The sequence below is a fragment of the Stegodyphus dumicola genome, chromosome 9, assembly GCF_044657685.1.
Source record: "Stegodyphus dumicola isolate Sdum_Otavi_A_Nest chromosome 9, ASM4465768v1".
Classification (NCBI taxonomy): Eukaryota; Metazoa; Arthropoda; class Arachnida; order Araneae; family Eresidae; genus Stegodyphus; species Stegodyphus dumicola.
The window spans coordinates 121,656,207-121,669,420 of NC_140776.1; the positions used below are offsets into that span (position 1 = coordinate 121,656,207).

The 13,214-nt window shown below is 34.1% G+C and overlaps 1 protein-coding gene and 1 non-coding gene across 4 annotated transcripts in view; both read left to right on the plus strand.

Annotated features, from left to right (window-relative positions):
• Nucleotides 1-13,214, plus strand: part of tn (tripartite motif containing protein thin) — a 73,140-nt gene that overhangs the window by 56,611 nt on the left and 3,315 nt on the right. For all 3 annotated transcript variants that reach the window (XM_035352802.2, XM_035352804.2, XM_085824031.1), the window contains exon 5: nucleotides 1,335-1,771. In XM_035352802.2, coding sequence (XP_035208693.1) covers nucleotides 1,335-1,766 — 432 coding nt within the window. In that variant the 3' untranslated portion in view covers nucleotides 1,767-1,771. The remainder of the gene's footprint in view (nucleotides 1-1,334; nucleotides 1,772-13,214) is intronic.
• TRNAR-UCG (transfer RNA arginine (anticodon UCG)) lies at nucleotides 7,055-7,127 on the plus strand. The gene has a single exon. It is a non-coding gene; the product is annotated as a tRNA-Arg (tRNA).

A 13,214-nucleotide genomic window follows, 5' to 3' on the forward strand; every position in this document is an offset into this window, starting at 1 on the left:
CAGTCGAGACAGCTTCACTGCAAAGCACCAGAGTACAGCTCTCAACTCTACTCGGTTGTTCTCGAAACTCCACGTACTCTCGAGACTCTCCACGCTGCAATTCTCGATGCACTCGACGACACACAAAGCACAGCTCCCGACTCTTCTGTTCAGTCGTTCCCGGAGCTTAACGCACTCTACCGACGATGCACTAACCGCGATACACTAAGAGACTCTATGCACTCGACGACCCACTCGGCACTCACTGCCCGCCAGTCAACTCGATCGACTTCGCACGGACTGACTAACTCGAGACTAACTATCTCGCACTATGTGAGGCACTCACTCGCCCTCTCGAGAGGCACACTCTGACTGCGAACCAGCAGGGTTTATATAGCTTTCGGCTTGTGATCGAGAACATTCTGGGCTAAACCGGTAAGAATTCGTTCCAGAAGGTTCTCCATCCATCCATGATATATCGCCAATTTTTTCGCCAAATATCGCCAAATGGGCGATTTCTCGCCAAATGTGGGAGCCCTAAAACTGTTTTGCGGGAAAGCCATCTTACCGCGCCTGGACATTTCGTAACAATATATTTTGGAATAGCAATGTACCTTTACTGCTACTTTTAAGTTTGTTCTTAATTCAAAATGTCGCATTTAAACAAGCGGTGGGTTTTAAGATGTGTTTTCGCGCTTTCTGAAGAGAAATATTCCTATTTCATAGTTCAAAAACGTTGATATTAAAATTTCTAAGGCCATGGTAAACAACATTATTTATTGGAAAGTGAAAAGTCGTCAGTCATTACTTCTGCATGGAAAGAAGACTCCAAACGAGTACCCCAAAAACGTGCGTACTGCTACTAATGTTTCTGAAATTAAATTGTTGATAACAAGAGAAAATCCGCCGGCGCAGAAATCAGTTGTAAAGTTTTTAAATACATCTTTAGCAACGATAAATAAAATGATAAACCAGTGGTGAAAGAGGAATGATACCTCTGGAATACCTTTGGAAATTTTACGAAAAGCCCTTCTTTCATGGAAATCACAATGCAAATTTATTGTCCAGAAATAGACTAACATATCAAAGATTTTAAAAAGTGTTCTTTGCATTTTAAGCGCTTCTGATAAACGGCCTCGAAATCGTTCTAAAATTGTGTAAACACCCTCTGTAGTTCCATTTTATGTTTACGTCAGACAGAAAAACTTAATTAGATGGTGTTCCTGAATGTTTTGTCCACGTGCTAAAATACACGAGGAAGTTTCCTTTTTAAAAAGTTTTTATGAAAATATTATTCTCGAATCTTATTTAATTCACCACATTAATCATGTTCTTTGCTGCTTTCTTTATTGCAGGTGTTCCAATCAGATGGCACCTTCGTAGGCAAGTTCGGTGGCATGGGCAGTCGTCCAGGCCAACTCGAGCACCCTCATTATATCGCTGTCACCAACACGAATCGGGTCGTGGTCACAGATACCAACAATCACCGGGTCCAGATCTTCGATGTCAATGGCCGGAGCTTGACCACCTTTGGATCCGAGGGGTCAGAGGAAGGCCAGTTCAAATTCCCGAGAGGCATCGCCGTCGATGACCAAGGGTTCATCATTGTCGGTGACAGTGGCAACAACCGGATCCAAATATTCCAGCCAGATGGCACGTTTCTGCGATGCTTCGGTACTTGGGGCGCAGGAGATGGCGAATTCAAAGGACTAGAAGGTCTTGCCGTCACCAGCGGAGGAAGTATCATTGTCTGTGACAGGGAAAATCATCGCATACAAGTCTTTTGAGACTGGTGAGTTGGAATTCGTAGATTTTAAGCTATGGTATTGATTAATATTAAGCTTATTATTAAAAAAAACTCATCCATGCGTAGGGCTAGCACGCAACAGGCATAACAGCAGAGGCAGAATTTAGGGGCGGCAAAATTTTTAGAATTTAGAGAAGCACGGAGCATCAGAATTTTAGAATTTATGGAGACACCGGGTATCCGAATTTAGGGCGACAAAAGCTTTAGATAATTTTAAAAAATTTAGGGATGGCAAATTTTTAGAATCTAGAAAGACACTGGACAGTAGAACTTTGGATTAGCAGAAAATGCACGGGATAGCAAAAAGCCATCGCTACCCCTTAATACACAAACTACACTTCATTCTTCAGGTTCTGTAAATAGTCCCAAAATGTTATCGGCTGCAACTGGACCGCCTAAGAGATTTTTCTGTATAATTGAATATACTGTTGCCAATTCTAGTGTATGTAAATAATTTTAGTAAAACTATATGTAGAATTGTAGTATCTCTTGTATAATGTAACAACATGAAAGGCCTCAATAGAGTGAAGCTTTGCCGGAAAAATAAGGCTACAGAAGCAAGTCCATTTAACATTGAGGTCAATGGCTATTTCAGCAAACGCCAAGCTGGTGATGGTTTTGGCGATTAATTTTTGTGACCAAATTTGGCGAGAAATAGCCAAAACTCGCCAAACATGGTGATTATTTGGCGACACTTTGGTCAGATCCCTATATGGAACTGCAAGTGTATCCGGCCCTTTAAAAAATGTAATTGTAATTGTGTATGCCTTCCAGCAGTTTCGAGAAGTTGAAGGTACTGCAAACTTTTCGGCGGCCGCACGAAGGCTATGTAAGAGCAGGGCTAGCATCAGTTGTTAGTTCAGTTTAGAATTGAGTTTAACTCCGAGCATTGAGAGAGCACTGGGAAATTTGTATACTGTGTTTGTATACTGTGCTTATTCGCGTTTTGTGATTACATCTATAGAAATTGTCCATCGATACTGTTTTTGCTCAATTGGCCACAGTCAAATAAATGATATCGAAAATCATGTAAATTATTTACAATTCAGACGCGTAGCCCGATTTTATAATTTTCAGCCCAAAAATTCTATTAGTCTCGAAACGCGATTTTGGTTTGATTGTTTCAACGCATCGTTTCACTTTCCACTCGAGTCTATTGCAATTCAGAAAAACGTAAGTTATTTTTCTTTCACATTTTGTAGGGCTTCCCTTAGTCTGAATAACCAATTATTTTAATGTCTGTTATCTTTGTTGAACTCCTCATTTCCTCGCCAAAATGCAGATTAAGTTAAAGAAGAGTATTTAAACAGGCGAAAACGCGAAAGTGAGACAAATCGCGATTTCGCCAGCACAGACCACACAGCTATTCTGGCCTTCCTGCTGTTAATTTTCGTTGCCGATACGCCTTCTGACCGTTTATTAAAGTCTATCGCCGGTGTAGGTTTCTTGTCAGTCTGTTACTTTTAAATAGTCCAACACTACTCTTTGCTACTTAAAATTATTGTTAAATTATTCTCAAGTCCCCACCGCAAGAAGTCGGTGTTATTGCGAGCACGAAGAATGTGCATTTTTCTTAGAGTTTAATCAAATAAAAAGGCAATTTAAACCCTTTCCCTGTGTGCTGTTTCTTCACGCCTGTGCGAGAAGTCGTCTGGCTTATTACTAAGATCGTATATTTGCTTGATAGCTAAAAGAGTTAGATCTTACAATATAATCTGTCTATTATTACTTAACAAATTGAATAGCAATAGATGCAGGTCTTAAAAATAGTACTTTTTTTTTACTTTTGAATCGGACTAATTTAAATAAAAAATGCATTGAATTTATGATATATATAATTAAAAACAATCAATATTTTTACAGAGTTACATTACATATTTTTTCGCTTTTTAAATTTAGATATGATATAGAGGGTTGCCATCTTAGTCTAGGTGTATATTCAATACCCATTTTGACCGTTCCCGATTCCATTTTGACTATTTTTTGTGTAAAGTGTAAAGGCATGGACAGAATGAAGGGTTCTTTTGTCGCAAAGCGGACTGTAAAATAAATTTAAAATGGATTTAATTTTTTTTTTTTTTTTTTTAAATTTCGTACGTACCTACCTGTATATCTATCTCGCATAACTGAAAAATTATGAGTCGTAGAACGTTGAAATTTTGTATGTGAGTGCCATAACATCTAGTCCTGTGTATTCCTTATTCCTTTTTTATTACAATCGGCAATACCAACGTATATATACAGGTAACCACAAAGTGCCGTTGCCTGTCCACATATTCATAGATGGTCTTATTGTATTAATGTGGGATCATGGCAGTAGACAACTTTGAGGTAGTGTGACTATTCTTTACTATTTATTCCAGAGAGTCTGTGTGTAGACCATCGTTTTCATAACAGAGTATGATTCTCCTCCATGTACTATGTGAAATTCTCCTCAACACTGTTAGCATGATGGCAGCAAATGGCCATCGCTCAGCATCCTTAAGTTCATCAATTGTCTCGTGTGGCAGCAGCTTTTGTTTGATAAATACCCATGATACATTGCTGCAAGATATCAGATCAAGACTTCGAGATGGCCTCTCCAAAGGAGCAGGCAAATGGACAGAGCCCTGTCCAATCCCTATATCAGAGAATACCTCACTGAGGTATTATCTAATGGCAGTAACATAATAGACTGGTGCTCAGCCCTGCTAGAACCGTGCATGATCGAACAGTCCACGATCTTGCAGATATGGAATTAAATGTTTCTGGTTTTTGCACTTATATTACACACTCGTCCGGGAAAAACACTTTCCCCCTTCAGGGAAGAATTGTAAAGACATCAAGTATTCGCCCACAAGCCTGCTGACGTTTTTGCATGTCACTGTTACTCAATTCGTTTACAAACGGAGGTTTAAATACCTGCAAATCCTTCGTCATATCTTTTTGTAGCATCGAATATGGAACACCTAATTCCTGTGACCGCTTACAAATAAACTCTTTTGGCGAATGTTTATGTTTCCAGTCGTGTTAGTGGCGGTCCTGAGCGGGGCTTATCTTTTATGCAACTAGTTGCAAAGATTTTTTTCTTCCATCGTAAAATTGCTGGTTTTCGAAAGGAAGGTTTTTTAAATTTCACAGTGAAATCATGCTGAATATCTCCCATTGAATTTTCCATATGGAACCGTTTGCGAGCTTACATGTTCATTACCATCTGTTCCTCCATGGTGTACGTGACTTATCGGACATGATTTAGATGTATATAAGCACTTGTAACTATACGAAACAACAATTCATTAATATCTATGTAATACTTAGGAGGAAACGAGACTTGTGATCACTGTAAATACGTCTCTTAGCCGTCTTAAAAAAATTCTTACCCAAACCCCTTAAACTTCTTAGCCCTTAAACCCCAGGGATAACCTGTTAAACCCCTTACCCAAACCTTGAAAATTCTTACCCGGCCTTTATTTTCGCAATCGTTGATTATAGACACATGCTTCTGATTACAGAAGTGACGAAAATATTGATGCTTTAACAATTTCAAATGAAAAAAAAAAAAAAAAATTAACTTTCGACAAATAACGAAGTCTAATTTTTGATGCGGTGTCCCGGTTCCTATATACTTATATTTGGGAAAGTTTTATGCTCGTTATAAAAAAATAAAAATATTAGAAGAAGTTTGACTCCCATACGACAAAAATTGGGCGGGATATTTGATTTCAAAATTTGCAGTTTTTCATGTCATTTTCCACTTGCCTTGAGGGATCGTTAAGTAACATAATTTGAGGAAATAAGTTTAAATGAAGTGCAGCAAAACACGTGTATAATTCAACAGGTCGGTACAAGGAGATCATGTGATGTCCACATCAGATTTTTTTTTAAATTTTTATTTTAGGGACTGAGTGACCGTACGAAACGTTAGATTTCGTAATTTTTATGAAAATATTTTAGAAATTTAGAAATGCCAAAACATGGATATTTGCATAATTTACAACATTTTTGTAACTATAAGAGTATGTCTATGCCCAACTGTTGCGAAAATAATTGCAGACGAGGAGGTGATGTTTAAGGACAATAAGAGAGAAAAACTCTGATATTTTGTTCAGTTTCGATTTTCGTTAAACAATTTACCTGTATGGTATCGTTGCATTTATTCCCATTCTGTAAAAGGAGCACGAGACATTTTGAATATTTCTATAATACACTTTGCAGTTTAAATGCCAGTTACTGACCAGATAAAATAAATTCAGTTTATTTCTCATTCGATTTCGAAATCAACACGTATGAAAATTGTTATAAAACTTTTAAAGCGATAATTTAAGCTCATCTAACTAAAAAAGCGATAATTTAAGCTCATCGAGAGAATGTGAAATATGCATTGCCCGTATTATTTTTCAGAGTTGCTATAATAGTATTGAATACTTAATATGAAGTTAATAATAGTACAGTAATGATAATGTATTCATTATCCAGGATCATGAATATAATATATGAAAAATGAAACGGTCCCGTTTCATGAATGAGCATAAAAATGTTTTATTGATATTTACTGTTTACAAAATTAAATTTGTAAAATATTATACTTCGTTCAATAATGAGACTTACGTTTAGATCCTTCTTTCAACAAAAGAGCTGCATTGGGTTAAATTAATTCATTCTTAAAAATAAAATGAAACTATATATTATGAATTTTATTTATATATTTTTATTTATTTATTTATTTTACGTAAGAGAATCTGAAAATGTTGATGCCTAGAAAGCGAATTCATTTAATCTTCTGACGTCTTTCAGAACGTCGTAAAAGGGTTAAAGAATAAATATTAATAATAATAGTAATAGTACAGCCCTAAATAGTTAAAAATAAGAAGCAGCAAAGAATATTCCGCTGGCCCGTTGGCGAAGATCACAATTTGGGCTATAGTTTAAACACTTGAACGAACCTAAATATTGGTAAAATCAATATTTTAATAATAAAGTCTATTTTTTTTAATCTGCATGCATAGAGCACGCATTAAAATTCCGTAAACTGGCATGTCACTACATTTTTTTTTCTTCGTTAAATAAATTTATAATCAACCAAACAATCTTTTCGAAGAACTGTGTTAACATACAAATATCTATCATTATATCTAACATTATGCAAATACAGACACACACAAAAAAATATTTTTTGTTTATGTAATGAATTTACTTGTAAAAATAAACGTCCAAAAGCTAAAGTTTTATCTCAATTTAATAAATTTTTCTTTACGAAATAGATCAATACTTGACCCGCTTTTTAACGTGGTCCGCGTGGCCTAATGGATAAGGCGTCTGACTTCGAATCAGAAGATTGCAGGTTCGAGTCCTGTCGCGGACGTAGTCAATATTTTTATTTCAGTGGCTAGAAATAGTTAACTTTGTGTTTAAATTACAAGGAGAAATATTTCATAAATAAATTATTTAAATTTTTTTTCATTATTCTCTTCATGTTTCAGTCGTCACATATGCCTAATGATTTCTTTAGCAGTTTTCAAAATAATAAAACATTCGCCGAAATAAACACAAATTATAAATCTTTTTTCTAGTGACATTCACTAGATTGTTAGATACCTTTTTCTTAAAATGTAGCTATAATATATAGATACTGTATGTACTTTATAATACGTCTAATTTTGAAGTGATGACAAAAAGTACAATATTTTACTAACAGATGGCAGCACAAGTCTAAGCTTTATTATTCGCAGACTAGTTCTATTAATAACCTAATAGCTTCATCAGGTTTCAGTGAGCGTTAGCTGAAGTAATAAAAGAGCAGTAAACATAGCATAAAAGCCACAATAAGACAAGTTTTATGCGATTAATAATAATAATTCACGTAAAAATAAAGAATACGTAAAATTTTAAATAGTCAAATTCTGGGCCAAAGTAAAGAACCTTTTTAGTTAAAAAATTATGGATTTAATTAAATTGAAAAAAAATTAAATACAACAATATAAATCTTACTTCATTTATTATTCGCCCGTTAACTTCCGTCTGCGTGGGACAAGAATATTTTATTTAAAACCACAGAAGTTATCCCCTGTATCTAATTTATAAATACATTTGAATTTAAATTATTAAAATTAAAGTCAAAGCAGAGCTTAAATTGCGCCGGAGCCCGGCTCCGGTACTTCTCAGTTTTCGAGATAAATTATAATTTCAGCCGGAGCACACCGAAACCCTAAATAAAAGGTCTCAGGCACTTTGGTTAATCTTTGGATTATGGTAACTTTTTTTTTTTTTTTTTTGTGAAATTTTGGCTACCAACCCTGCTACAGCAACCTGCTAGTTTTTGTTTGGACGCCATTTTGTTTTTACGAAGTAAAGGCAATTTTTTTAATTTTTTTTTTTTTTTTTTTACTCAACATTTTTTTTCCAACAATCTGCTAGCCGAATTACGCTTATGCTAGAACTTTTATAGAACAAAAGTGCTTAATCATGACCAAAATTAGGTAGAAATTGCGAGAAAGTGCAGAATCGCAAACTGCTTACCGCGTTTTTAAGAATTACACATACACGGAATCCATGTACACGTCGACCTATTTTCACTTAAAAAAACATCCCAGAATTGCACAAAAATGGCATTGCGCACACTCTTGACTTTATCCATGTACACTGCTAAAGTCCTAGCTAGTAACCTTTATCACCTTACCAAAATGTCGCCAAACTACCTGTTATCATATTCCAAAGATTAGCCGGCACTTTTTTTGTGCAAATGAACCACAATTTTAGCACAAAAATTTTGTTTTAATAGTAAACATGTCTTAAAAATCCGATTCTAACTTCTGAATGCAAGTCTATCTTTCCATCGCACTCAAGCCTTGCACAGAGGTTGAGACTTTTGAGGAAAGAAAAGCTCCCAATTAGTATATGTCAAAGGCTTATTCTTCCAGGCTATGCAATGAATTTATGAGAGCGGGTAAATTTTGTATTCCTCAAAGAACGAAAAAGTGACACCCTTCCATGCTAGGGACTTCTTTCTGCAGAACTGTAGACTTTCTGAATGATATAACCACTGCTGCCACTTGTATCGAGAAGTCTTATATTTATTCTCACGTTGTAGTCAGGAAAAGTAAACAGGGAAATTTTCTGCTTAATGGCTAGAATTATATCGACAGGGCATCGCGATCAGGTAGTCTTGATTTCCTCCCTCTTTATTTTCAAAGCTACACTTTTCAGTTAAATTTCTTTCCATACCCTCATACTATTTCTAGAATTCTCACTATTCTCCTTAGTAGAGCTTTAATCGTTTTATCTTTTTTTCTTGGTGTGCTGCAAAAAAAAAAAAAAAAAAAAAAAAAAAAAAAAAGACTGATATACCTGTCGTCCCTTGGAATAGTACACTTTATGTATAATCAGGGCTTAAACTCAGACAGAGATCGGCTGAGCTGCTTCTTAGCATCTAAGTGGAATTATAATAACAGACGATGCCTCAAATTCACGACGTCCCATACTTTTTTTTCTATTTAATTATTCTAAATTAATTTAATAATTTATTAGATTTCTCTTTATCTTTACATTTTTCTTTATTAAAATTTATTATTTAAATAATTAATTTAATTTAATTACGTAATTTAATCAAATTAATATTAATCTTAATTTAGATTTATTATTTGATTATTAGCTATTTTAATTTTTTTTCTTTCCTTCCTCACAGTCTTCCATAGGGCTCCGGCACTTCTAATTTTAGAAATTAAGCCCTGAGTCAAATTGAAACAAAAAGACTGAAAGGGTTACCCAAAAGCGCTCTTTAAAGTTCAATATTGTTTATCAGTAGGGATTATCGTTTGAGATGACCCAAGTGGAGTAGCGTTAATGTTTTTAACTTAATTTAATGTTAATGAAACGGTTCCGTTTAATGCATTTAATGTTTTAACTTAGATTTATCACGAATTAAATACATTTTTATTTTAATCAATCGAATTAAAAAGCGAAAAAATAAATAAATATTCTTAAGAACAGCAACCATTGTTTTTAAATAACCTAGTCTGTTAATAAATAAAAAACAGATTAAATTTGAAAGAAAAATATCTTACATTTTATCGAATGTAAATAAACTTCGATGAAAATTAAAAAACGCTAAACCGTATTTCGAGACTAATAACTTCTTGGGCTATGTATATATTATATATATATATATAACGTATGTTTTTAATTACCTATATCATGAATTAAATGCATTTTTTATTTAACTGACTCAAGCTCCAAAGTAAAAATATACTATTCTTAAGTAAAAATATACTACTTAATTGCAGGCTTACCAGCGGCCGAGCGGTAAAGACGCTGAAAACTGTTAGTTTGGTCCGAGGTTCCAATTCCGCGAACGGGCCGGCTGCATGGGCGTTTTCGTGATTTTCCCCATGTGTAATGTGTATACGAGCCAGTTTCCCTTAGAAAGTCCTCCACGAAGGCATCCCTCCCTTTAGGCAGATAGCCTTCATGTGCTTTGCCATAATTAAATAATCCAATCCTGAATAATCCTGAATAATTAAATAATCCAATCCTAAGAACTGCATCTATTGCTTTTAAACAACACAGTTTATTCATCAGTAGCAGGCATATTAAATTTGAAAAATACATTTGATCTTACATTTTGCCGAAGGACAACAACTTGAAACAGAAACACCTTCCACTTCCAATCGCACCAAGTGTATCGACAGCAAAATTATCTCAGAATCGGAATTATATCAGGCGAGCGGGCACACGTTTCGAAGAGAAATTAGTAGTATTTGTCACAGTCGAAGCCTATTAAAAGTTTCATATTTGAGGCTTGTCAACAGTTCATTCTTCAAAGTTACTTATAAGAAGTAAAATACTCAATTTGTCCTTTGCATTCTGTGAACTTTTAACAGCTACTTTTAAATAATACAATACCGCATTGAATTTTGCCAATTCGCTTTTATCCAAATCGAGATTTTTTTTTCCCCCACATTCCGGTAATTCTCGTCATATTGCAGACTTTTTCGATATTGATTAAATTAAAATTAAATTTAGCCAAACGACTTTTATATCCTTTGCGGGAATGCTGTATTTATTACTTTTTGTTTGATTAGAGAAATGCACGCGATGATTATCTGCCTAAGAGGAAGATGCATTCGTGGAGGACGTTGTAAGAGAAACTGTCTCTTATCCAAGTTGGGAAAATCCTGAAGGTGCCGATGCAGTCTCGCATTCAATTGTCCTTTACATACTCTCATCTTTCAGTTGTGGAAGTAATATTTCTAAATTGTAGATTTTAAAGATGTAAAACACGAAAAACTTTCCTTTAGTATTTTCTGTATTTTGTCTTTTGACTACTGGCACAGAATTTTACGCTAATTTCCTTGTATTAGTCCCAGCTCCAACAGCTTTCCAAATGTCCTTCCAATATATGAGTAGCGGTGCCTCCAATAGTTTAAAAAACGAAACTTATTACTTTCCGGATTAATTATATATTAAATTAATTGCGAAATCTTTTAACATTTCGATTTGGGATTGAGCACCAGGTTGTCTTAAGTGCCATTTCGCAAGGAAGTGAACGTATCTAAATTTTTAATTTAGCTTCCACGAATTGGCAATAGCTTGTTTTGTTTACCTGTCTTTCGCTTCATGGAACTTTGTTGCATCTTATAAATCACGGGTTTTCTATAAAGGAGTGGAATTTCATAGTTTCAGGGAGGAATACGATCAGCTTTTTATCTTCTGGTTAAGTATTTATAAAATAGTATTAGTACTTTATTTCTTAACTTTTATTTAGTTTTAGTTTATGGATATAAAAAACTACTTTTATTCATGTTTTGGTATTTATCAACATTTCTTATACTTTTCATCAACGTTTTCTTTTTTAATTTATAAAACACAATTCAAAATTAATCTAAATTTTTATAAATGTGTACTTGTTCGAGTTTGGAAAGGAGGCGGGGGAATGATCGTCTAGTGCAGGGGTTCTCAACCGGTGGTACCGAAGAGATAAGTAGGTGGTACGCAAAGAAGCAAAGTATTTTTAACTATTAAATTCAAAAATTAAAACCCAAGATCCTGATTGAATTTTTTCTCTAACATTCGTAAATTTGTGCGATCTGAGCTTTGTTCAAGAGTGGTGGTGGTAGTAGTACTTTGTAGCGGTGGTACTAAAGGTTTTCAATTTTTGTTTAAATTGTGCGCGTTAGTCAAAAGGATGAGAACCGCTGGTCTAGTGTAAGGGTGGAAAAGGGGGCATGGAGCAAAAAAATTTGAACACTATTGTTATAGATGTATTCTTTGGATAATAAATGTCTTATTATGTCGACTTATTTATCATGTAGGATTTAGATAATATTTAGACTTCTGTTTTAACAGTAACGTTATCTTTCAAATTTGATCAGAAATCTCTAAAGAAAGAAATTTGTTGCTACTCGTCAAAGCGTAAGATATTTGTCTTTCAAAGTTATTCAACAAACTTGGCGATTTGGAAGGAATGTGTTACTATTTCCAGCAAATAAATAATTTTATCTCCAGCCTGCCTGTGTATTGCCACTCGGCAAAACATGATATTTAATTTTTCCTTCAAATCTAACTTGTCTGTTATTGATTAACAAGTTAGATTTAAAAAATCAATAACCGAAGTTCTTCATCTACATTGTTAATAATTGCTGGATGGACTTATTAGAATCTTTAAATATAAATATAGCGAAGGCGTAATAATTAAATCAAGAAAAATGTTAACAGTCTAACAAGATAAACACTCATTAAAAAAAACTAAAACAAAAACAATTCAATAAAATAACGCAATAAAAATGATTAATATAACATTGATATAAAAATTGTTGAAAGAGTAATGTTATATTAATTCATTTAATCGCAGTATTTTATCGAATTAGTTTTGGCTTCAATTTTGACGCTTTTTTGGCTTCAAATTTTCAGCTTTCTTGATTTAATTTTTGAATCAATTATTATCCCTTGATTATTCAATTAATTTCGCAGTGTACTGAATGACTTTAATGATTTACGACAGGCTTCGGCAACTTATGACACTCGGGTCACCGAGTGACCCACTTCATAATTTCAAGTAACCCACCTGAGTTCCGAAAGTAAAGTATAATATATAAAAAGGAATTATAAACCATAAGTATAAAATGAAAACTTGAAGAGTACTTAAAAATATACTGATAATAAATAATAACGATGCCAGTTTTGTTTGATTACAAAGTTGCAGTAACGAGCATGCATTTTTAAAAACTGTAACACAATTTCAAACAGAAATCGATAAATTTGACAACGCCGATTCATAATCCATAACTCCAAAAAAAATTGAATTTGCCATATTGTCCGCCTTCGGTTCAACTAATAAATGAGAGCAAATAACCTCACACATGAAATTTATTTTAAGAAAGAAGGGTAGCAGTGAATTCAGATGCTTGTTATTCCTCATAAGACAACTAACTATACGCCAGACTTGACTAAATTG